At 37.6% G+C, this 23287-nt stretch overlaps 1 protein-coding gene across 4 annotated transcripts in view; it reads left to right on the forward strand.

The window, feature by feature from the left end:
* Positions 1-23287, forward strand: part of fry (microtubule binding protein furry) — a 1034138-nt gene that overhangs the window by 66339 nt on the left and 944512 nt on the right. For all 4 annotated transcript variants that reach the window (XM_083126340.1, XM_083126342.1, XM_083126341.1 and 1 more), the window contains 7 exons: positions 7209-7405; positions 8490-8677; positions 10440-10622; positions 15164-15371; positions 17073-17210; positions 19456-19690; positions 21876-22054. In XM_083126340.1, coding sequence (XP_082982466.1) covers positions 7209-7405; positions 8490-8677; positions 10440-10622; positions 15164-15371; positions 17073-17210; positions 19456-19690; positions 21876-22054 — 1328 coding nt within the window. The remainder of the gene's footprint in view (positions 1-7208; positions 7406-8489; positions 8678-10439; positions 10623-15163; positions 15372-17072; positions 17211-19455; positions 19691-21875; positions 22055-23287) is intronic.

Below are 23287 nucleotides of genomic sequence, written 5' to 3' on the forward strand. Positions count from 1 at the left end.
GTCTCTATATCTCCCGATACAACCTCACTTCGTCATTCCTGAAGTTATATAATAGTAAGGCTTATTTAACTTTAAAAACTTTAATTAATTATTTAATAGAGCTAAGCTAACTGCAGTAATTAATAAACTGCTTAATTACCCTTAATGAAAACTAATTAACGATGAACGTCATCCTTCGTGTAATCTACCTGGTAGGCCGAGGGATACTGCTATCTCTCGTCTCCGTTCTACCAGAGTAGGCCAAAAGATGAAGTTCCTTTTACAACGGCTGTTGTGATATGTATAATCTACTAGTAGGCTGAAGAATACGGAAACCCTTCATTTCCGTTCTACTAGTAGGCCGTCTCCCAACATTAAATACAATCCACGAACTAAACGGTAACCTAATACAATGCATATAATTTACCTGTAGGTCGTACAAGGAGTATGTTTCCGTTCTACAGGTAGGCCACACTGTAGAAGGTTGAGCTTAAAACAATGCGTATAATCTACGTGGTAGGCCGAGGGATACTGCTATCTCTCGTTTCCGTTCAGGTGGGAGCAGGTGCAAGTATGCCTGGTTAACAGTGTCCACTAAACATTTGATACTAAGTAATTGTCCAATCATGAGTCGTAAAACATGCTACGAAATCTGCCTGGTAGGTCGAGGTATTCAGTGGCTGAGAGATTGTTTTTTGATTGTTGGCGGATACACTAAACGACGTACGCTTTTAGAAGGAACATGAGTTCAGCCAATACACTGCCAGCACTCTTGCGCTGTTGTCAAAACAACTGCTAGCGGAAGGGGAACGCAGAGAATTCGTTGTGTCCAATATTAAACTTTCAATATATAATGCATGCACGTGATATTTGAGTACAATGAAATATATAGTAAAGAATTCTACACAGGATTATTACATATCGCTGCACCATATAAGAGAAAGTCGTACCTGAAAGAAGTTTGAAGGAATTTATTATAGAGGAACTGCAAGGTCATCATCATCATCGGTCGTTTCTGTTTTCTGGCATGTTTCCCAGGAGATTTGAATAGGGGGTCACCGATTTCTGTGGTAAATACTTTACCTTGTTTTATATTACGCAACACAGTAAAAATCAAATACACCACAAGCTTTAGCCGTAAGTTCTCTACTCTGAGAAAACACTGTTTCACCATGCACTTCTTCCGACGCCAATTCATTGAAGTAAGAATGTACTTTAAAAGTAAGATTTATGTCTTGTGAACGTAATATTTTATCATTAAAAGTAAGATTTCTGTCTTGTGAACATCATATTTTACCCTCGGTGCCTGTACTACTGGTACTACGTTTCGAGAGCAATGTTATTAATTTGATTTCATTTGTTTTCCTTTGCTTTTCTGTCACTTTGGCTAATTGCGAAGATGGGAATGAGTGATGATATAATGAAATTGATGAATGGACATTCATAAACATCCATGTCCAGGCTGGGATTCGAACCCGGGACCCCTGGTGTCGTATCGCGATATGCTAACCACTGCACCATAGGGGCCGGTGCAACATTATTTAATAACAATCAAGGAACACAAACTATTGCACAACTATCGAACATAATGGCTGTATTACACAGCATGCTACAACGTCAGGGTTCTCGGGTTCGAATCCCGGTCTGGGCATAGGTGTTTGTAAGTTTACCTTCATCAATTTCATCATATCACCACCCATCCTCATCTTCGCGATTAGCCAAAAGTGGCAGAAAAGCGAAGTAAAATAAATCGAATCAATCAATCAATAAGGGCTGTATTGAATCCTCTCGCAACTGTTCTTCGTGGCATATGAGTATAATTATCTTACACCGCCCTTGTTACGGAAACGCTGAATTCAAACTGACTTAACTGATTCGCAATGTTCGTAAAGGTGCACAACAATGAAGGGGCATTGTGTATATTCAGCCAAATTTGACACCCATAGCTTTATCAAGACACAACTCAGCGGGGTCAACACGGTGGCAACGAAAAAAGAAAAACAGACGGAACACGGATGAAAAAGGAAAGGGTAATTGTGTGTGTGTGTGTGTAGAGACGTGTTGTTCTCCGTGTTTCTTTGAGAAGCGATAACTCCGGCTGTAGGTGACGGAAATTCATGGGACTGGGACGGCCATGTTCAAAATGTCGTGCCCCATCTTATGATTAACCTTAACGTGGCAAGTTTTATGCAAACTTCTTGCGCGCAAGAAGAAATACAGAACACGGCATTTAACTTGCATGCCGCAGTTTCCTAACTGTACAACATCGCACTCCTGCCATTGGCTGCTCGCCAAGGACACACTCTCAGTAGCTCCGCCCGATATCGCTTCTAAAAACGTGTGTCGTATAAATGTGTACAATTATTAGCCTCTATACATCATATTACTGTATCTCGGAATAGGTCATAAGAGGCGTGACAAATTAATTTTTGCAAGTAGCATACATATAAGTATAAGAAGCATTGTTTCTTTTCTGTTTGTTAGTTTGTCATTTGAGTACCAACAATTGCATAAGTGTTAAGGATGTTCTCTTATTTGTTTCATTGTTATATCTATCCTTATCACTGCAAATATTCAAGAGGAAAATGTTAAGCAATCAAAGAGTACACAAACTACTTAATTTTTAAACACTAAAAAATGAATAGATTTAATTTGAGCTTCCAGCCCCGATAGTCTAGCGATAGAGCTGCTGTCTTGATATCAAGATGTCCCATGTTCGATCCCCGGTGGAGCTAACATTTCATTAAGTGGTTCGGATTCCACTAGAAGCTGTAGCTCTCATGCCGATTAGCTCCGTGCATATAGTGGATCTTAATACAAATCCAATCAACTAATCTTTGCAATATGGTGCGAAAATCAGTACGAGAATTGACTCCAAAATCTGTAGCCCCCCACCCCCACTTATTTCAGGCTGGTGCCGTGACTGCTTGTGAGGATATTTCAATCTTATTATCCAAGAATTGAAAAAGGAGCAAAATTTTGTGCTTCAATTATGGATTTTCTGAGTTATGATTGTCAAGTGTTAAAGAATAGATTAGGAGTTTGCTTTCGTTGCTTAAAAGTAAGAGAAAATTAATGAAGAAAATGTCATCCGAGTAGTGTCTGTGAGCAAAGTGTTGGTAAGATTGTTTATATTCATTAAATTATGAGTAATGATAAATGTGTTGCCATTTTTTGCTATCCTCTTTTTGATGACTTTGTCCTTTTTTTGCCATGCTGTGTCTTCTTTTTTGAATATATGTATCCAGTCACCCTAAGTAATAGTGGCCAATCACTTGCTAATTTCTCTAGTTTTTGGAGCATACACTCCTTTCCCTGTAAATAAAGAAGCTGATCATCTATTCCCATTGCGAACACCTACTCATTGAGTTAGCACCTATACTGGTTTGGTGGCCGCTCACATTAAGTGGTTGAGTTGGTTGACTGTATCTCGCCAGGTTCCCAGGTTTAAGTCCTTATCTGGGCATGGGTGTTTTTTGTGAGCGTTTGTCAATTGCATGTAATCATTATCCACCCTCAGTGTCACGATTAACCAAACATGGCAAAAATGTGATGTAAAGTAAGAAAAATACAAATAGGGTAGGCACCTGCTCATATGAGGGGTTCAGAGAACAAGTGGCGTAACTCTACTTTTCATGAAAATTGAGTTACATGTATAGCTTAGAAGTGTGAATTATCAACATTTCAGTGCTGGAACTAAGTATCTCCTCTTAAGTTTTAAATTCTTGCTCATAGAGGTACTCCAACAGCTAAACACAGTACTAAGCTATATAAATGTGCCTTTTTCTCAAAACTGTTTTGAATGGAGTTACACCGCTTGTCCTCTGAACCCCTCGTGTTGATATGAAAGGGAAAGAGCACATTCTCAGAAATTAAGCAGGTGTTTAGTTACACACACAGAACTGTGCACGAGCGTCCTTGTATATGTGTATGTCGCCAGGTCATAAAAATGAGAAGTTTTTAATTCATAAACTTTGTGAAGGAGAACTTTATATACAGGGTGTCGCAAAACTCTTTCAACAACGCTTGGGTGCTGGTAGATATCATAAAAACAAGTAACTTTTCCCTATAAAGTTTACCTCGAAAGCGCTTAGTTTCTGCGCTATAAGCGCTTAAAATCTATCCTGTACGTATGCAACCCAACACAGCAAATGCTTGCTCTGGCATAACTACCAGGGGCACGTGGCAGGGTTGCCACTAGCGTTCCTCGTTAAGAGAGACGACTTGAAAACAACAACTTGGGAGTCTTGCCTGAGCAAAATCCAAAACATTAATGATACTTGCGATGTTGTAAGAAGCATTGACAGTATTTATAAAGTGACCAAAACAAATAATGGACAGACTGAAATTCAAGATTACTCACACATTCTAAAATATCTCCATAATTGATTGATTGATTTGGTTTATTTTAATTCGCTTTTCTGCCACCTTTGGCTAATCGCGAAGATGAGGATGATATGATGAAATAACAAATGACACCAATGTCTAGACCAGGATTTAAACCCGAGACACCTGATGCCGTAGTGAGCTGTGCTAACCACATCGCCACGAAGGAGTGTTTCGTGTATCATGCAACAATTGCAAGGGACACGTGAGGTAGGGAAAATCCACGAAGGAACAAATGTAAATAATACGCAAATCTGCAATACGAGTGCCCTTTACATTTCAGCGCTTGATATAAGTATGCATTTCTTGGCTTTGTTTTCAATAAGCACTAGTTTTAATGTGTGAATTTATTCATGTCTAGACGACGTTTTTAATTAAATTGAAAGTCGGGGTCCGTGGCGGAGTGGTTAGAACATCGCGATACGATGTCAAGGATCTTGGATTTGAATCCCGGCTTGAGTATGGATGTTTGTGAGTGTTCATTCATCAATTTCATGATATCATCACTCATCCCCATCTTCGCGGGGTGTAAGGGGTACCTTCCACATAGGGGCCCAAAAGTCAACCTCACTTCCACGTAGTACACCCTGGACTGTAGACTAACGAGGCTCTGGCGACTGGCTCTATGGCCAGTATAATTTTGTGTGTGTTGTCCTGTTTTTTGTCCTTGTGTGTGCTGAATGCCAGTTTAGAGCCTCAGCTTTTAACAGAAGTCAGAAGATTTTAAGATTTTTAGTTATGCAACGTTAGAGTTGTCATTTGTAATGATAAGGGGCTGGCCCCTGTATAATGTGACGGGTGCAAAATAGCCTAAGTGCTGACGCACCCAAAATTTTAAATTAAAAAAAAATATTCATCCCCATCTTCGCAAATTAACCAAAAGTGGCACAAAAAGAGAAGTAAAATAAAGCAAATCAATAAATCAATGAATCAATCAATCATTAAATTAAAAGAGTCTTGCAATTATTTCATTATGAGACGAACACGATTCGCAATAACGCTAGCACAGATAGGAATAATTTCCAAATAAATTGTAATAACATTGCAGTACAGAAACGAGGCAGCAAACACATCATGTTTACATTTGTTCGTTCGTGGATTTCCCCTATCTCACGTTTCCCTTGCAATTGTTGATATTTCATGATACACAAAACACTCCGTGGCGATGTGGTTAGCACAGCTCGTTACGGCGTCAGGCGTCTCGGGTTTAAATCCTGGTCTAGACATTGGTGTCATTTGTTATTTCATCATATCATCCTCATCTTCGCGATTAGCCAAAGGTGGCAGAAAAGCGAATTAAAATAAACCAAATCAATCAATCAATTATGGAGATATTTTAGAATGTGTGAGTAATCTTGAATTTCAGTTTGTCCATTATTTGTTTTGGTTTTGTTTTATAAATACTGTCAATGCTTCTTACAACATCGCAAGTACCATTAATGTTTTGGATTTTGCTCAGAAAAGACTCCCAAGTTGTTGTTTTCAAGTTGTGTCTCTTAACGAGGAACGCTAGTGGCAACCCTGCCATGCGCCCCTGGTAGTTATGCCAGAGTAAGCGTTTGCTGTGTTGGGTTGCATACGTACAGGATAGATTTTAAGCGCTTATAGCGCAGAAACTAAGCGCTTTCAAGGTAAACTTTATAGGGAAAAGTTACTTGTTTTTATGATATCTACCAGCACCCAAGCATTGTTGAAAGAGTTTTGCGACATCCTGTATATGAAAATGGAACATGCTTATTTCTAGAGTACCTGCTCCAGTACTTTAAAAATCAGATTTACTGTATTATTTTGTAGTGTACGCAGTGGTTATGGGAACTTTTAAGATACCATTATTGTAATCATGCAGTAGTGACTGCTATTAGAACTTTCTTGGGTCAAGGTACTCTGTTCGAAACTTCCAGATTGTTTCCTAGACATTTCAATGTTCCTTGGAGATGTCATCTAAGCCACATGCATTATAAATAGAACAAAGAGCAGCATTCATTCATTTTGCAACATCAAATTTTGAAGTGCTCTCTTTTTAAAAGTACCATTCTTCTCTACCACACACTATATGTGATATGTCACAACATATTGCCGGCTAAATACTATTTTGTTGTATGTCCATCTGCAGTAACTTCTTGGGAGAGCTGATAAAAGTGGATTTGGAATATGCTACAAGATGTGCACAAATATTTTATTATTGTTGATAATTCGCGCTACCTGACAACCCAATATGTCACTTCAGAACATGGCATGTGAATATGTAAGGAATGCGATAACATCAACTCATCTGATGAAAAGTGGAGATACAACAAAGTAGTATTCAGGTGGTGATATGGTGCCAAGTGGGTCACTTCAAAGAATAGCCAGTACAAACATAATTTCTCCTCAAATATTTTCAGCACTATGTAGTGTTGTCATTAGGGGATAGAATCTCAAACAGTGTTGACTGAGAAATTAATATTGTATCAGCTAAAAATAAAAAAATGAATTTAGAGATGAATAACAGAGGTTTCCATATTTACAAATTCTGTAGAAACAACATATAAACTGGGATGGGGAATACATAAAATTTTATAGCTTTGAAATTCAAAAGAAAACGCACTTCTAGATCCATATTTGCATCTGCAAGCTGCATCTTTTTGTTACTATAATCTTGTTCTTTGAGAAATTATGCTTAAAGCTACCCATTATCTCTAGGATAAGGTAAACATTATGTAGGTGAAGTCAGGATTAAGTTTAGTAAAATATTTAATTGATTTATACCTATTTTGTTTGATGAATTTCAGCATTAGATAATTTTGTGTTAAGCGGCATTCAATGTTAATTGCATAAAAATACATAAACATCAAACTTTGCAGATTCTCAAACAAAGAGTGGAGGTGCACCAGTGGGTACAGTTCTTCCATGGGGTGCACATAAAGAGCGTTTTCTGTATCCACCCTGTGTCAACATTGAAGTGGATATTCGACCTGGAGAGTTTGTAATGAGAACATTGTTTGCAGAGTTCACTGTGCAGGCTGAAAAGAAGATTGAAGCAGTCATGTCAGAAACACAGGTGAGTTGTATATTCACTTGACAGTGTTTTGCATTATGTTTTGCCTCTGTTTCAATATGTATGAAGTGTATGAAGCACTCGTTAACAGCCATCTGCAAAGCCAGGGCCCCTGAGTTCAAATTGTGAGTAAAGCATGGGCTTTTCATTCTGTTTATTCCAACATCCATTTCATCAATTCATCACCTATCCTGTGGCTTCCCAGATTGCATAGTGCTAATGTCTCTTAGCACTGTGTTAGTCATATCTCTAACTTGCAAGTACGTATTATATGCACTAAAAGTATCAAGAATGGTAAAATTGTATCTCGTATGTGAATCCCTGAGAACTTCTTCCGTGGCTTTAATGAGCTCCTCGTCAGGAAATTTTGTAAATTCAGGAAACAATGATTATTTCAGTGTACATAATTATTTTAATTTACTTATTGTCGGGAGGGCAGGGGGTGGGGGAGGGACCGGTAACTATTTTGTCTTTACTATGACATAACCAGAGCGCTAACCGCCATGTTACGTTTAGGCCATTTGCTGGCTTAAACTGCTTGGCTGCGAGAATCCTCACAAGTGAGGGAGGATAATCACGCATGAGCCAGTAAGATATCTAAATATTGATAGTGATAAACCCAAAGTGCCACCACTGTACATGGTTTCTTTTGCGGTTCCTCAGGTAAGTCACGATACGGCACTGTGTCAGTCGATCAAGGTGTCCTCAGTGGGTTCACCCGAACCTTTTAAGTGGACCGACTTAACTCTGTCACACGCAACACACTTCACACTTTGCCCTCTTGATCAAGACTCTCCTGGCGACCTCTCGTCAGCCACAGACTCCTGTCGTTTTTGATTATACTGCATTTTATTCTGGCTCGTTACACAGATCCTGAATCAGCCTGCATTCTTTACCTTAGTTTCTGTGTATTGCATGTCCTGTGTGTACATAATTGCTAAACTTCCTGCATGTATGAACATTCAGTATCAATTTCAGTGCCAATATTTCAGGAACTGTGCAGTGCAAGTCGCAATTATGCAACTTATGTCTCATGTGAAGTTCCAACTGATTTGACTTCATGTGAATGCTCTCTTTGTATTTTCAGGAGAAACCCCTCTCCAAATCTCTGCAGCGAGGGGAGGATCCTCAGTTTGACCAGCTTCTGAGTGCATTTGGCTCTGTGGCGGAGCACTGTCTTCCTTCCATTCTGAGAGCACTGTTTGCATGGTATGAGAGGCAGATAGGGGAAGGAAATTCAACTGAAATGAAGAAAGTTGATCAGAAAGGCAAAAGGTGATTTTATATTTCCACATGTTTGAAATGTTTTTACAATAAACCTCTGATTCTTCAATGTAAATGTAGCAATTTTATAAACATTAAATCAGTGCCATTATGACTTCTTTTTAAAAGTCAATATATGGTGCCTCTCTACCATATTCCTCCCTATTATAGTCATGAGCAGGGGTAGAAAATGCTAAAACTAATTCAGGTAATGGCCCCCTTTCCTCAGGAACCACCTTTTTTTTGGGGGGGGGGAGACAAATAAGGTCTAAGAAAGCCATGAATCCAACTAAGAAAAAGCTATATATTTTGAAACATGATCTTGAAACATTTAATTTATTAATTTATGCAAATTGGATTAAAAGTAATTGATTCTTGCCAGAGTGGTTTTCCTAAAGATGGCACAACTGGTAACAGCATGAATAACATATACTACACATTCTAATGTATGGCAGAGTACCATATTACCACAGATTTTAAAATTCTGCTAACAGTGAAAACATTTATAATGGCATGTTGATTATTCTGATTTAATGATACATGTGATACAGAAAACACACAAACATTAAAAAAACACATACTGTACTGGTTATTTTTAAAAAAGGTAATGAAAATTTGCATAAGCAAACTCCAAATATTTTTAAAAAGTATATTTTTTTAGCACTGAATTTGTAAATTCAGGCACCAGATAAAAATTTTGAGTACAATGGTGACTGGGTGCCCTGTATTTTTCTACCCCTGATTATGATCATGTTAGTTGGCTTGTTACGGCATGGAAGGCATGCCAAGTGGTTAGCATATCGCACTACGACGCCAGGGGTCCTGGGGTCGAATCTCACCCTGGGCATGGATGTTTGTGAGTGTCCATTCATCAATTTGATAATATCATCATTCATCCCCATCTTCACAAATTAGCCAAAAAATGGCACAAAAGTGAAGTAATATAAATCAAATCAATCAATCATGACCATACAATACACTTTATACAATGAACAATTCCTAGAGATTTTTTTTTAATGTACAGGGCTAGTGAAAAGTAACAAGACAATTTCAACATGCTATTATTCAGATTATGTGGAAAACGAAGCTGCAGTTTGTATACATATGTGTAGAGCAACTGTAAAATCTTACTAAAGGTGCTCAGAATGCTCAATGTGAGCTTTTCTAGTAAATTTGCAAAGGTCAGTGTGATAATCAAGTCCTAGACTCTGAAGCATATTGGCATTTGTGGTGTCTACTGCTGAAACAATATGATTCTTCAAGTTTGGTAGATTCTCAGGGAGGGTACCAACAATAGCATTGGTGTAGCAATAGTGGTTTGATTGTCTGTCTTCATCATGTGAAATAACTTCCATAGAATCTGCCTGCTTGAAAAGTCTTCGTTGGAAACAATTGATATCACTGTGCTTCAAAGGTGATGGAAGATCCTAGTTATCACATTAAACTTTGCAAACAGGCATGTGCAAACTTTTCAAGAAATCACAGTTGTCTGACACGTCTGCATACAAATTTTAATTTCATTTTCAACACATCTTGAATAATAACATGTTTAGCTGTTCAGTGATTTTTGACAAGCCCTGTCTTTATGGGAGAAATATTGAAGACTGTTATGGGGGTGAACTGATCAATTTAACCAGTTGCAACTGTTGAGATATTTTAGCACAGACAGTTGTGCAATACTGCACTGATTCTGCAATGCAGATGATCCCTATCAAATACCATGGTGCTGTAGAGCATGTTGCTTTTAATGCATTGTATTGTTTTCTCTGTGTAGTGCTGAGTCTATAGAGAAGAGTGAGGCAGACACACTACAAGAGCGGAGAGATTTAGCCGTAGAGTTCATCTTCTGTCTTGTATTGATTGAGGTACTGAAGCAGCTCTCATTTCACCCTGGACAAGATGATTTAGTCTGCCACATCGAGAACTTGGCCTTCAAGCACTTCAAGTATAGAGAAGGGTAAGTAGATGTTTATATGCATTAATATTATTTTTGTTTTTGAGCATGCTCTCAATGTAACATAACACAAGCGTAACATGTGTATGTGCATGACTGAATAATGAATTTTTCTCCCTGATGGTGACTGTGGGAGGGTTGGTGTTGAATTTTTCACGTGTCTTCATGCATATTATTGCATGTGTGTGGTTTCTTTTGCAAAGAGGTCAGGTATGACTATCCCAGTGCATGGCTTTATTCTTTATTTATTTTGTTAATTTTGAATAGAGATTAACCTCAAAAGCATGATCGACAATGCAAAATGCATTAATATTAATGACACCATTTAGCTTAAGAATTTATGGAAAATAAAAGTATGTTGGTATGTTGTGATGAAGGCATTCCCATGATAAAGTACTAGGACTTGAATGAAATTATTACTAGAGTAGATTTCAAGTGTGTTTACAAGTGCATACCCCGTGATAGTATTTCTAAATGCAATGCTATGAAATGATAAATATGCACTTGCATGTTAAACTACTACAATTGTTTGCTCATATCTAATACATACAGGAACAAATTATGAAGGACACACCAATCACATATTTATCAGCATTTTATGAAAAAAAAAGTGGGAAATTATCATTCTTAATTTACATTGCATCTTGGTAACTCTTAAGACCAGGCCTTTCACAACACTTCCATGTCACAAACTGTCCATCTCCTTCGTATCCATACTTCATCCAACCACCTTCCTCTTTGAAAATATCATGCTATTATTCAACAGCAACTAGCGCTAAACTTAGACAATCGACAAGCACACCCAACTTGGCACCCCATACTTCAAAAAAATCTCAGGTAGCAAGAAAAAATGCAGTCTCCAGTACAACTCCATTCCACCTGCCCAAGGACATGAACCATGCTGCACCAAACAACACAACACAGCAGACAGCCCAATCTGCTAATCTCCACCCTACAATGCTACCAGATGACTGAAACCAGAACAACTGTCTGCAGAAAGCACAGCAGACAAGGTAAGCCACTGGCACCCTAAAAGAAAATGGAACCACCGCCACCTGGGAATAAACAAAGCAGTGATGCACCACCATTTCTGTCCCAGATGCTGTTACCTCTGTTAACGAAGGTAGTGGTCCTTCAAAACGAATCTGATAAAACAATTCAATTCGCAACGTGGAAACACAAAACATCAGTTGTGCAATATTAAAACCATGTTTACTACACCTACCATGAATAAAATAAATCCGTTCAGTGTTTAAATAATAATTTAACTATGTCAACACTATCAGGAAGATAATACAAGAACTCCAATTTAATCATACGTTTTGAGAAATGAAATGTTCACTTTGAAGAAAAAAATAACAAAGCCAATGAGGTTTACCAACTCCTGTTGTTGGGTATTTTTTTTTTTTTTTTTGGCAATTTCTATTACATTGTTTACAATCCTAGTAACTTCTGTTTGAAGATCCTATTCATGACCAGACCTATCTTTATGGAATATTTCCAACTTCCTTTCGAAAATATATACAGAAGATCCTCACGTAGCACTTTGGCAGTGTGAACAACTTCCAATATTGCATTACAATAACAACTTAACTTCTACTAGCCATGTAAAAGGACCATTCAGAAACACCATACATGTTGCAACAAAACAACCAAATGAGAGAAGCATTGTCAATCTCTCACTCTCAAAGTGTCTGCTGTGGTGGAACAGTTGCCAGTGTATAACACATTTTTGAAGAATGTCAATAACTGGTGATGGATGCTGACTTGACGAAATAACTGGTAGAAAATCACAGGAAATGAAAGACTTCACATAGAATTCAAACCCAACGCTATTGATGTGTGTGTGTTTAATTTTAAATTTGGCAATATTAGGAAAAAACACCTTAATACGAGTATATGATGTATTAACTTTGTGGTCATATTAATTGTACTGTATACAACTAAGGTGGAAGGGTATCTTATTGTAACTAATACATTTGTTGTTGTCCCAATTCACAACTTTTTGCAAATGTTCTCGCAAATGAATTTGCGCATCTGTGCAAAATGTATACCTGTATGTATCTTCCTTATTTTACATTGCTCTCTACTTCTCTGGGTAACGATCATGCACTCCTGTTGACTCTATGACTACTGTAGTAACTGTACACTTCTTTAACCATTTTTCTACGTTATGCAACTGCATTAAAAACCCCATTTATATCTGGAAAAGACATTATGTTCAACGACTTTAAAGGATATGACGAATGAGGATGAATAATATTATTAGATTGAGGAAGGAACAAACACAAATGAATATCCATATGCAATGTGCGAGATTACGAGGTAAAGGAGAATGTCAAAAATATGTCATCTAAAGAATTTTGTACCTCTTTTAATTATCCTATATTCTATTCCGTACTATCCTCACTTTACTGGTCCCACTGAGTTGTTATTTATGACTGACAAATGTTGGTCAACATTACATATTAAAGCTGTTGACCCCTGCCAACTTTTAATCATTAAAATGCTGACTAAGGCAAACTTTTATACAGTATCAAAAATATACGTAAAAACGTAACGTTTCCACCCTCTAACAGGATCTTCTTGACGAATATTCACAATAAATTATAGAAAGAATCAACCATCATCTGATATATACGCTCCCAGTACAGAGTCCATACACAAGAGAACAGGAAGGCACCAGTCCTTATCTTAGGACATTTCCTGTCAGGAATTCCTGAGTGTGGAATCTCCTGACAGGTAATTGACACTACCTGACAGGTGATTGACAGGTTCCTGGTGAGAGTCTGTGCCCTATCATTTCCTCCAATTCCGGACATAGACAGCTTCCTTATCTCCTGGACTCCTTCCCTCCTCTTTTCTTTCTTTGTTTTTCTTCCTTCTTCTTTCCTCCTTCCTTTCTCTCATCCTTTCCACTCTTTCTAGCACCCCTTTTCATTCTTTGTTAATTTTCAGCCACCCATTCCAGTTCATTATTTCTTCTACTTTTTTCTCTGTTTCCTTGGCCTCTTTCCACTACCTCACTATTTCTCCCTTCTCCCTCCCTATCCTCCTAACCTTCTCCCATTCTATGTCGTGTCCCGTTTCTTTTGTGTGCTTGAATATAGCATTATGTCATCCTTATGTTGCTTCAACCTGTCTTTGTCTCTTTTTGTTTCCCTTATGTACACACTCTCACATTCCTTGACTGAACCTCATATATTATCCCTTCCTCCTCTCTGCTTTCTTCCTTCTTCTTGTTTGCTATCCTTAAAATACTGCAGCCTCCCTTTCTTTACGTTTTTATGCCTGCCTTTCTAAGTACTTTACTTATCGTGTCTGTGGCTTTCCCCATACTCGTTATACCAAACCACCTCTCTTTTTCTTTCTCTTCCCCCTCTCCTGTTTCTTTATCTTCTTTCTTCCTTCTTCTTCTGTTTACGTCAAGTCTGTCTTTCTTTTTGTACCCATTCTTTTCTAGTTGCTCCCATAGGTTCTCTACTTTGCTCTCTTTTTCTTCTTCTTTCGTGCATATTTTCTTGGTTTTGTCTTCCATATTCTTTATAAAGAAGTGGTGTGAGTGAGGGGACAAAAATAAATTTTATCGGAGAAGGCTAGGAGGATAGGGAGGGAGAAGAGAGGAATATTGAGGAAGTGGAAAGAGGCCAAGGAAATAGAGAAAAAATGAGAAGAAGAAATAATGAACTGGAGTGGGGGCTGAAAATTAGCAAAGAATGGATAGGGGTGTTAGAAAGAGTGGAAAGGATGAGAGAGGAAGGAGGAAAGAAGATGGAAGATAAACAAAGAAAGAAAAGAGGAGGGAAGGAGTCCAGGAGATAAGGAACCTGTCTATGTCCAGAAGTGGAGGAATTGATAAGGCACAGACTCTCACCAGGTACCTGTCAGGTAGTGTCAATTACTTGTCAGAAGATTCCTGACAGGAAATGTCCTAAGATAAGGACTGGTGCCTTCCTGTTCTTTTGTGTATGGGCCCTGTACTGGGAGTGTATATATAAGATGATGGTTGTTTCTTTCAATAATTTATTGTGAATGTTCGTCTGAAGAAGACCCTGTTAGAGGGTGGAAATGTTATGTTTTTATGTATATTTTTTGATACTATAAAAGTTTTCCTTGGTCAGCATTTTAATGTTTTATTAACATTGAAACAAGGCTTAACAGTGTTACCTTTTAAGCACTGTAAAAATATTGTGTACCCAAGGCTTTTGACCATTGGAAAAAACAGGGGTGGTGTGTGTGTGTGTGTGCAGTACCACAAGCGCGATCTGGATCATTTGTGGTGACTGCCTTTGGGAGAGCCAGGTTATGCAAGGAATGCAGGAACGTTTTGTTCCCTTAAATGGAATTTGTGTCCGTGAGAGTGGTTTTGGAGCAAAGAGTCAATTTTCCATACTCCTCAACGGTGGAAAAAATACTTATTTTTCTATACATTGTTGGGGGTTCGCATTGTGTTACCTTACATTGTTGGGAGGTTCACATTGTGTACCTTGTGCACCCAGAATGCATGCTGTTGATTAACTACATTAACAATTTTCATTTCATAGGACCCAGAGTGCACCAAACGCTGCCAACATACATATCATTGCTGACCTTTATGCAGAAGTGATTGGCGTGTTAGCCCAGTCGCGTTTCATGTCTGTAAGGAAACGATTCATGGCCGAGTTGAAGGAGTTACACAGCAAAGAGCCAAGTCCACACACAACACAAAGCATTATATCTTTATTGATGGGCATGAAGTTTTTCAGAGTTAAGGTAAGTTTAAATTATTGTGGCATTAGTGTCTTATGAGGCAAAGGGTGTTTCTGATTAGTGAAAAATAGGTTATTCAGATTCGTACAAAGATCAGTTCAGAAAAGCAAGAGTGTTGCCTATCAAGAAGAAAGTTATATTTTCTTGGAAGTGAATTTTATATTATGAATGTATTTTTCTTATTTTGCATCATTTTCTGTAATTTTTAGCTAATCACAAAGATGAGGATGAATGATGATTAGACAAGAAATTGATTAAAGGACATTCAGAGAGGAACGCCATGCCCATGCTGGGATTCGATTCCAGACCCTTCTGTAATGAGATTTTGAGTTGACTTCTCAACACATTTAGCCACTGATCCAGTATGAGTGTTAGGAACACATCTGGTATATTTTTTTTGTCATGTACTATATTTTATTCATTTTCATGAAAACTTGAACCGATACTGGTTGTTCGAATAATAATCATTGATACCAGCCTATATTTTTCAGGAGCCTGAGAGTGTCTTGCAGAGTCCATAAAAATGCCACTCACACTTTCGCGAGGTCTAGTTTCGTGGTAGTTTTGCAACAACATTTTGAAGAGAAATGGATTAAATTATTATTTCATGTAAAATTATGAATATTTTAAAGCAAAACTGCGGTTAATTGCTGCAAGATTTGTTACAATTTTTAAGTATCACTCTTAGAGGGAATTTATAGCAGTATTGGAATCAGTTCAAAGTGCTATCGGCTCAGCCCTAGGTAATACTACAGTAGAATCCTGATTTTACTTTCCCGGATTTTACATTTTCCTGCATTATACATTCAATCTTGATGGTCCCAACGTAGCAAAATGTAGAAAATAAAATTTTCCTTGATTTTACTTTTTTCTGCATTTTAAGGTTTTACAGCTTCGTCCACTGAGAAACGTAAAATCGAGGTTCCACTGTATATATTCTCTTTTGTTCTGATAAAAACAACTCTGTCTAAATTTTCCCCATGCTTTCCTAGAGACAGTTCATATTATGAAATGGGTACTTTTGAGATAGATACAGTGTGTACGTAAACTCATGGTAGGGTTTCAGAATTATTTATTGAAAGAACCATGAACAGTAAACATTTTAAATACATGCGAAATGAAAGACCACTTTTACATGTTTAATGCAATTTGGTGTGGCTTCTGTTTGTTGTCCTACACTCCACTTCTTGCCACACAGACTAAGCACATCAGCTGTTACAGATTGAAAAGTTTCTTGGATTCTTGCTTACAAGTGCTCAAAATTCTTGACAAGGACACTGTACTTACTTTGCTTGATATAGCCCCAGATGTAAAATTCTATAGGCATGAGGTCTGGTGACCATGGTCGCCAAGGCCTTCTTATCCATCCACCCCTTGAATGCTGTGAAAATGTCACATCCATCCAGTGGTGCAGTTTGCATCTCCATTATGTTACATGACCACCTGGGCATTCATCCCCAGTCTTCTCCATACTTTCGAAACTCTTGGAGTTGTTCTTCAGTGCAGTGTAAATCCCATGGTTTTATTGTTTTTGGAGTCTGAACCACACCATGATTTTACGGACGCACTGTATCTTAGGAATGTATGAAGCATTAAAATTCACAGTATGGACATTCCTTTTAATTTTTAGTTAGATAATTTAGTGTAGTACCTAGAAAATAGTTTTTTTTTTTCAGTTGTTTTACAATCTTACCTTCTTTTCAGATGGTTCCAATTGAGGAATTTGAGGCTTCCTTCCAATTCATGCAAGAATGTGCTCAATATTTTTTAGAAGTAAAAGATAAGGACATAAAACATGCTCTTGCTGGTCTTTTTGTAGAAATACTTGTACCTGTTGCTGCAGTAAGTATTTCTTTATTACTAAATTAGATGAATGTTTACAGCACTTCTGTTGTATAATTGTTCATATGAGGCATATTTTTAAAGTAAGTTCGATTTCACATAAGCACAAGGACACATGTTGTAATAATTTTATTTTTATATGAAAGCCTGGGTCTACATCTACTTTTAACATAATTGCCACCTACATTAAGGCACTTATCGTATCGTACGACAAACTTTTGAATGCCATCTTCAGAGAAATCGGCTGCCTGATGTGATAACCACTGCTGTACGGCCGTTTTCACATCGCCATCTGCGTTAAAGCGCTGACCGGCAAGGTACTTCTTTAAGTGTTGCAATTTCATACAGAACACTGCGTGACACATTTTCATGCACTTTTTCATCAACTTGCTGCACCAGGTCATCGTTAATAACGGACGGTTGCCCACTTCGTCCCTCATCGTGCACGTTTGTATGACCATCTTTAAATGCCCTCACCCATCTTCGTACCATCTATCGCTCATAGCGTTGTCTCCATATACTTCTGCAATCTGCTGATGGATTTCGGCCGCTTAGAAAACGAATTACAGCGTGTAGTTCACACTCCATGAGATTTCATCATCTGAAGCATTGTAACCACACCTGAACAACTGTCTACTCGGGCGAACGGTTGCATACTGCCATCTGTGGCAATCCCATAGATGCAGGTCCTCAGCGTGCATGTGCGAAATGGCGAGTGCAGGAGCCTAATTGCAAAATGGAACTTACTTTAAAAATATGCCTCGCATACTTTAAAAATATGCCTCCTATAATACAGAGATGGAAAATGGTCGTCAGTTTTTTATGTTTATCTGTAATTTTTCAGTTTTTTTAAAAAAAGTTCGGTCAGTAAAGTCAGGGCCCCAGTTTTTTTTTGTTTTTTTTTTGTTTTGTTTTCATGTGACTGCAGTTTGTGATTTTTTCTTGTATTACTGCATTTTGGGGGAGATGTTATGACTTCTCATATGATCAAGGCTGCTGAGGAAAGTAACAATATTTTCTTCAAAATCAATACACTACAGAAAAAGGCACTGGAATCAGACCCGAGCCTTTGGCTTTTTTCCAAAGTCATCATCTGTGACTGCATTTTGCGATTGCAAATAATACATAATAATATGGGAGTGAGTCACAACTCGTGCTAGAAGGTGGAAATAGTAGTGCAAGAAGAGAATAAGACAAATGCACAGAGAAGCAGTGCAGAAAACTATTGAGATGTGTTCATTAATATTTTTTTCTTTTTACAAAAGGACAGTAAAATGAATACAACTGTTATCCTACAGCCATTTCATTCTGTTCTGACAATTACTATTTCTAAATGGGAATATATTTTAACCTTAAATGTTTTTTGTACAATAATGAAACCATGTTTTAATCTTCAAAAATCCAATTATATTTGTGTTAAATAAAAAATAATGTGAGAAGGCTGGCTGTGGGGATGATGAGGCCAGATAATACGTACAATGTTTCATATAAAGTTCGAACTTTTCTTTCAAAATCCTAATTGCTAAGCTGTAATTAAATTGGTCATCAAATAATCAGTATTTGGCTAGTTTTTTTGTTATTTTGTTCAGCTGTGTCAGTAATTTTACCAGGAATACATAAACCAGGAATTCTTGGATTGAATCCTAAGTAAGACAGGAATGTTTGTTATAATCTTTTCACCCATTTCATGGTTATCATCATCAGTTAGCAATAATGACCAAACATTTTTTTCTTAATTGTGTAGAAGTTAGGCTTTAAACAAACATAAATATTGTTTTTTATTTTATTTTTAAAATTTTATTTATACCTCTGCTATAAATTTTACATAATAGTTCAACTGTACATTTATTCTGCCATTAAGGTTTCAGAGGTCTGTGGAGTGTCTTCAGAAATGTGCAGGGTGGGTGCAAAGTCAGGAACCAATGCGAGAACTGATGAGCAGCACATTTACTTAATGAAATATGTGTTCTATATGTTTCCCATCAGTCTCAACACACTTCTTCAAATGTTTCAACATGCTTCTTTCTCTTCAAAATGTGATGATCCGAAGCAGCCCTAAAAATTCCAACCTTGATCACCCACCCTGGAAATTAAACCTGGGTCTCCAGTGTGGCAGCTGGATGCCGTACCGACTAGATCACTGTGGCTCTAGATTGAGAGTAATTATAAATTTAAATGATTGTCAATGCATGCTATAGAACAGACGGAAACGAGTGTAATGCATTTTCTCACTTTTTATATTCAGACTGTGAAGAATGAAGTGAATGTACCCTGTTTGAAAAACTTTGTGGAAATGTTGTACTCCCAGACTTTGGATATGTGCACCAAAAATAAACATCGCCTGGCTCTTTTTCCCCTGGTTACATGCTTATTGTGTGTGAGCCAAAAAACATTCTTCCTGCAAAGTTGGCACTATTTTCTTGCAATGTGCTTGTCTCACTTGAAGAACAGGGATCCAAAAATGTGCCGTGTGGCACTAGGTAAGTTACAGAAAGATGTTTGTAAATATTTGTTTTGTCTTCAATTTTAAAGTAAAATGTTACCATATGTAAAAGTTTCAGTAATGTTGACGCATTGGTAAAATGTGTGCTATTAGAAGTACTGTGTTGTGCTGCTGTTCATGAAGGAAATCTTGTTACCAGTCACATTCTAATGTTGAATAGTGTAATGTAAGATAACACTATCATTTTCGGTGCAAGTGGTCTTGGGTCCGTTTTTCAGTGGGAACTTCAACATTTTGGTGATGAGCCAGCCTCATGAGGCCAATTCGGGAAGTGGTAGCTGACTGTGGTATTGGAAGCCAGTACACAGTGGTGATGGGACTCAATGCAGTGACAGCAACAAGGTGGCTATTCACCAGGAATTCCTTGAATTCCGGGAGTTCTGCATGAATTATTGGCTCCTGTAAATCTGAGTGAATCTCCGTAGACGTGAAAATTTGCAACTTTTATTAATCCAATTCCCATTGAATTTATACATATTTATAAATGCTCTGAGGCAAGTTTTTCACAACTTAGCTTTGATTTCTATCGAGGAAGAAAAAGAAAGCTGCGTGGAAAATAAAACAGACTTCTCTCAATCTGTTAAATTTGTTAGTGTCCTTTGCAGAAGATTATTGCAAGATATCTTGAAGTTGATTAAGTAAATTTGAGTTTGAAATTCTTGTACAATTAAAAAATTTCATACATTAGTGTATCCCGCAAAATTTGTGACATGTATTTGTAGGTATATTTTGAATGTGAGTATGTGAAATACTAAATGTAAACTCTGCACCTGAAATTAAATATGTATACTGTTTAATTGAATTAGAATTTTTTGATACATTCAAATCACATGCACCCTTTCTATTGTTAATATATTTTTTTTGTGCATGTGTGTGATTGGTGAGAGGCGGTAATACGTAAGGTTGAAAAAAGAGCAAAAAATGTGCCTGTACCCTTGAATTTTTTAAAAGTTCGACATGAAAACCAGGATTTATACTTGAATTTTATCATGGTTCTGTAGTAGCCACCCTGAACAAATCACCCAATGAAAGCTGCTTGACAGAGGGCTGTTGTACTGTGGAGTTTCAGTTTTGGAGTAATGTAAAATATGCAGATAACCCCTCTGATCATTATTTAAAAGGAAAGGATGAAATAAGTTTTATGAATTGTTTTAGACATCATCCCCTTTGCCGTTTTATGCCTCTGGCTGGTTCGACATAGATGTCAAGCCTCTCCATTTCCTGTCTTCCACCACTCCTCTCTTTCCAAGGTATCCAATCTTGTCCTCTTCTCCTAACACTCCCATTATCTGCTCTTTCCACAGACATCTTGGTCTCCCCTTTGGCCTTATTGTATGCTCTTAACTGGCAGTCTTTCTGCACCCATCCTCTTCATGTGTCCAAACCATCTCATCTGTACCTCATCTATTCTGTCCTGAAACCTCAACTTTCCCCCACTGTCTGTTGGATCTCCTCATTCCTTATTCTATCCCTTCTAGTCTTCCCCAATATACTCCTTAAAAATTTCATCTGCACTGCCTGCATCTTTCTTTTGTCTCTCTCTGTCATTGTCCAAGTCTGTGCTCCATACATAATTATTGGTACATAGTATGTGTTATATACCTTCTTGCATTTCATAGGTACATCCCTGTTCCATATTAATCTTCGAACACCTTGATAGAGTCCACCCCCATTTGTCCTCTTCTGTTTACCTCCTCATCTATTCTTCCACTTCTCTCAATTATGCTTCCTAGATATATAAAACTCTCCACCACCATCAACTCTTCCTTGCCCACCTTTATTGGACATTTCTGGCTCTGTTTCTTGTTATTAGCACCTCACTCTTTTCTGCACTGAATTTCATTCCTGCTCTTCTGATTTCCTCATTCCAACTATCAAGCTTTCTCTGTATTTCTTCTTCACTGTTTCCGCATATTACTAAGTCATCAGCAAACAACAGGGCCTTCATCTCTCTTTATCATACCTTCTTCCCCACCTCTCTGTTAGTTACATCCATTGTAATTAAGAAGAGCAGTGGGGAAAGAGCACTTCTCTGTTTTAGTCCATTACTTATACTGAACCACTCCATTATAATAATATATAATGTATTATTATTTTAATAATTGGGCATTTATTGATATTAGGAGTACACTAATGGAATACTCTTTTCTATGTCACCACAGAGTCTTTGTATCGTCTTTTGTGGGTGTATATGATTCGAATTAAGTGTGAAAGTAACTCTGCCACCCAATCAAGACTTCAGAGCATTGTGAACTCACTCTTTCCAAAGGGATCAAAAGCAGTTGTGCCAAGAGACACTCCTCTAAATATTTTTGTGAAGATTATTCAGTTTATTGCACAGGTAAGTGTTTATTTTATATGTTTAGATTATCATTAGTGGATTGTACAAATTCTTGTATGTATGCATTGCTTACATAGTAGAACTTTTCTTTTAATTTATGGTTGTTACAAGTAAGTTAACACCTTTTTTGATGCACCATTTTGGTAGAGCACATGCTCCCTTCATCAGATATTAAGAGAAATTAAACAGAAAGAACAGTCAAGCCCAATGAATATTGTCAATGACTTATATGTTTACATTGTTGGAGCCTAAAAACCACAATAACAGAAATGAGGAATATTTTTTATTTCTTATAAAAGTTCTAAGTTTTCAATTGAAAATCTTCTTAAACCTTAATTATAAATCTTAAATGCAAGGGTCATTTGGAAAGTAACCTCTGTTTGGGTATAAAAGAAACGCCAGGACATTGTGAGAGATTTTATTATATAAAGGGTGATCCATAAAGAACGCCGGTGTTGAAGTTGCTATAAATGAAATTTATTTTTGGAAAAAAAAGCACAAAACACATACCATTCTCTTCAGGGGATGGAAAACAACATCAGGCATATGACCCCCCCCCCCCCTACTAGCCCTACACGCAATCACTTGGTCCATGAAATTCACCATGAGCCGATCACACATTTCCCCGTTAAGGACACGTCGAATTTCTTGCTTAAGTTCCAACAAATTAATTTCGGGGTTTGTTCTGGTAAACTTGTGACTTGGTGTACCCCCACAAGAAAAAGTCACATGGTGTCAAGTCACAAGATCGAGGTGGGAAGGTTTGGTCTCCTCGCAACGAGATTATTCTGTCCGGGAACTTCTCACGCAGCAGATTGATTGTTTCTTCTGAAGTGTGGCAACCATACATTTTCGATGTTCATTTGATCCAAACGAGGCCAAAGAAAATCAGTTAGCATTGCACGGTAACGAATTCCATTCACTGTCAGAGCATTTCCTTCTTCGTCTTCAAAAAAGTAAGGACCGACCAAACCCCCACTCCAAATCCCACACCAAACCGTAACTCTCTGAGGATGCATTTCCTTTTCCTGAATCACTCTTGGGTTCTCAGATCCCCATATTTGGTAATTCTGCTTGTTTACGAACCCGTTTAAATGAAAATGAGCTTCATCGCTGAAAATGATGTGCTTTGCGAAACCCTCGTTCTCTCATTCCCTTTCAAGGATCCAGTCAACAAATTGCCGTCGTTTTCCATGATCCGCTGGTTTCAGTTCCTGTGTTAACTGCACTTTG

Source organism: Lepisma saccharinum, chromosome 8 (genome assembly GCF_977018435.1).
Source record: "Lepisma saccharinum chromosome 8, izLepSacc3.1, whole genome shotgun sequence".
Classification (NCBI taxonomy): domain Eukaryota; kingdom Metazoa; phylum Arthropoda; class Insecta; order Zygentoma; family Lepismatidae; genus Lepisma; species Lepisma saccharinum.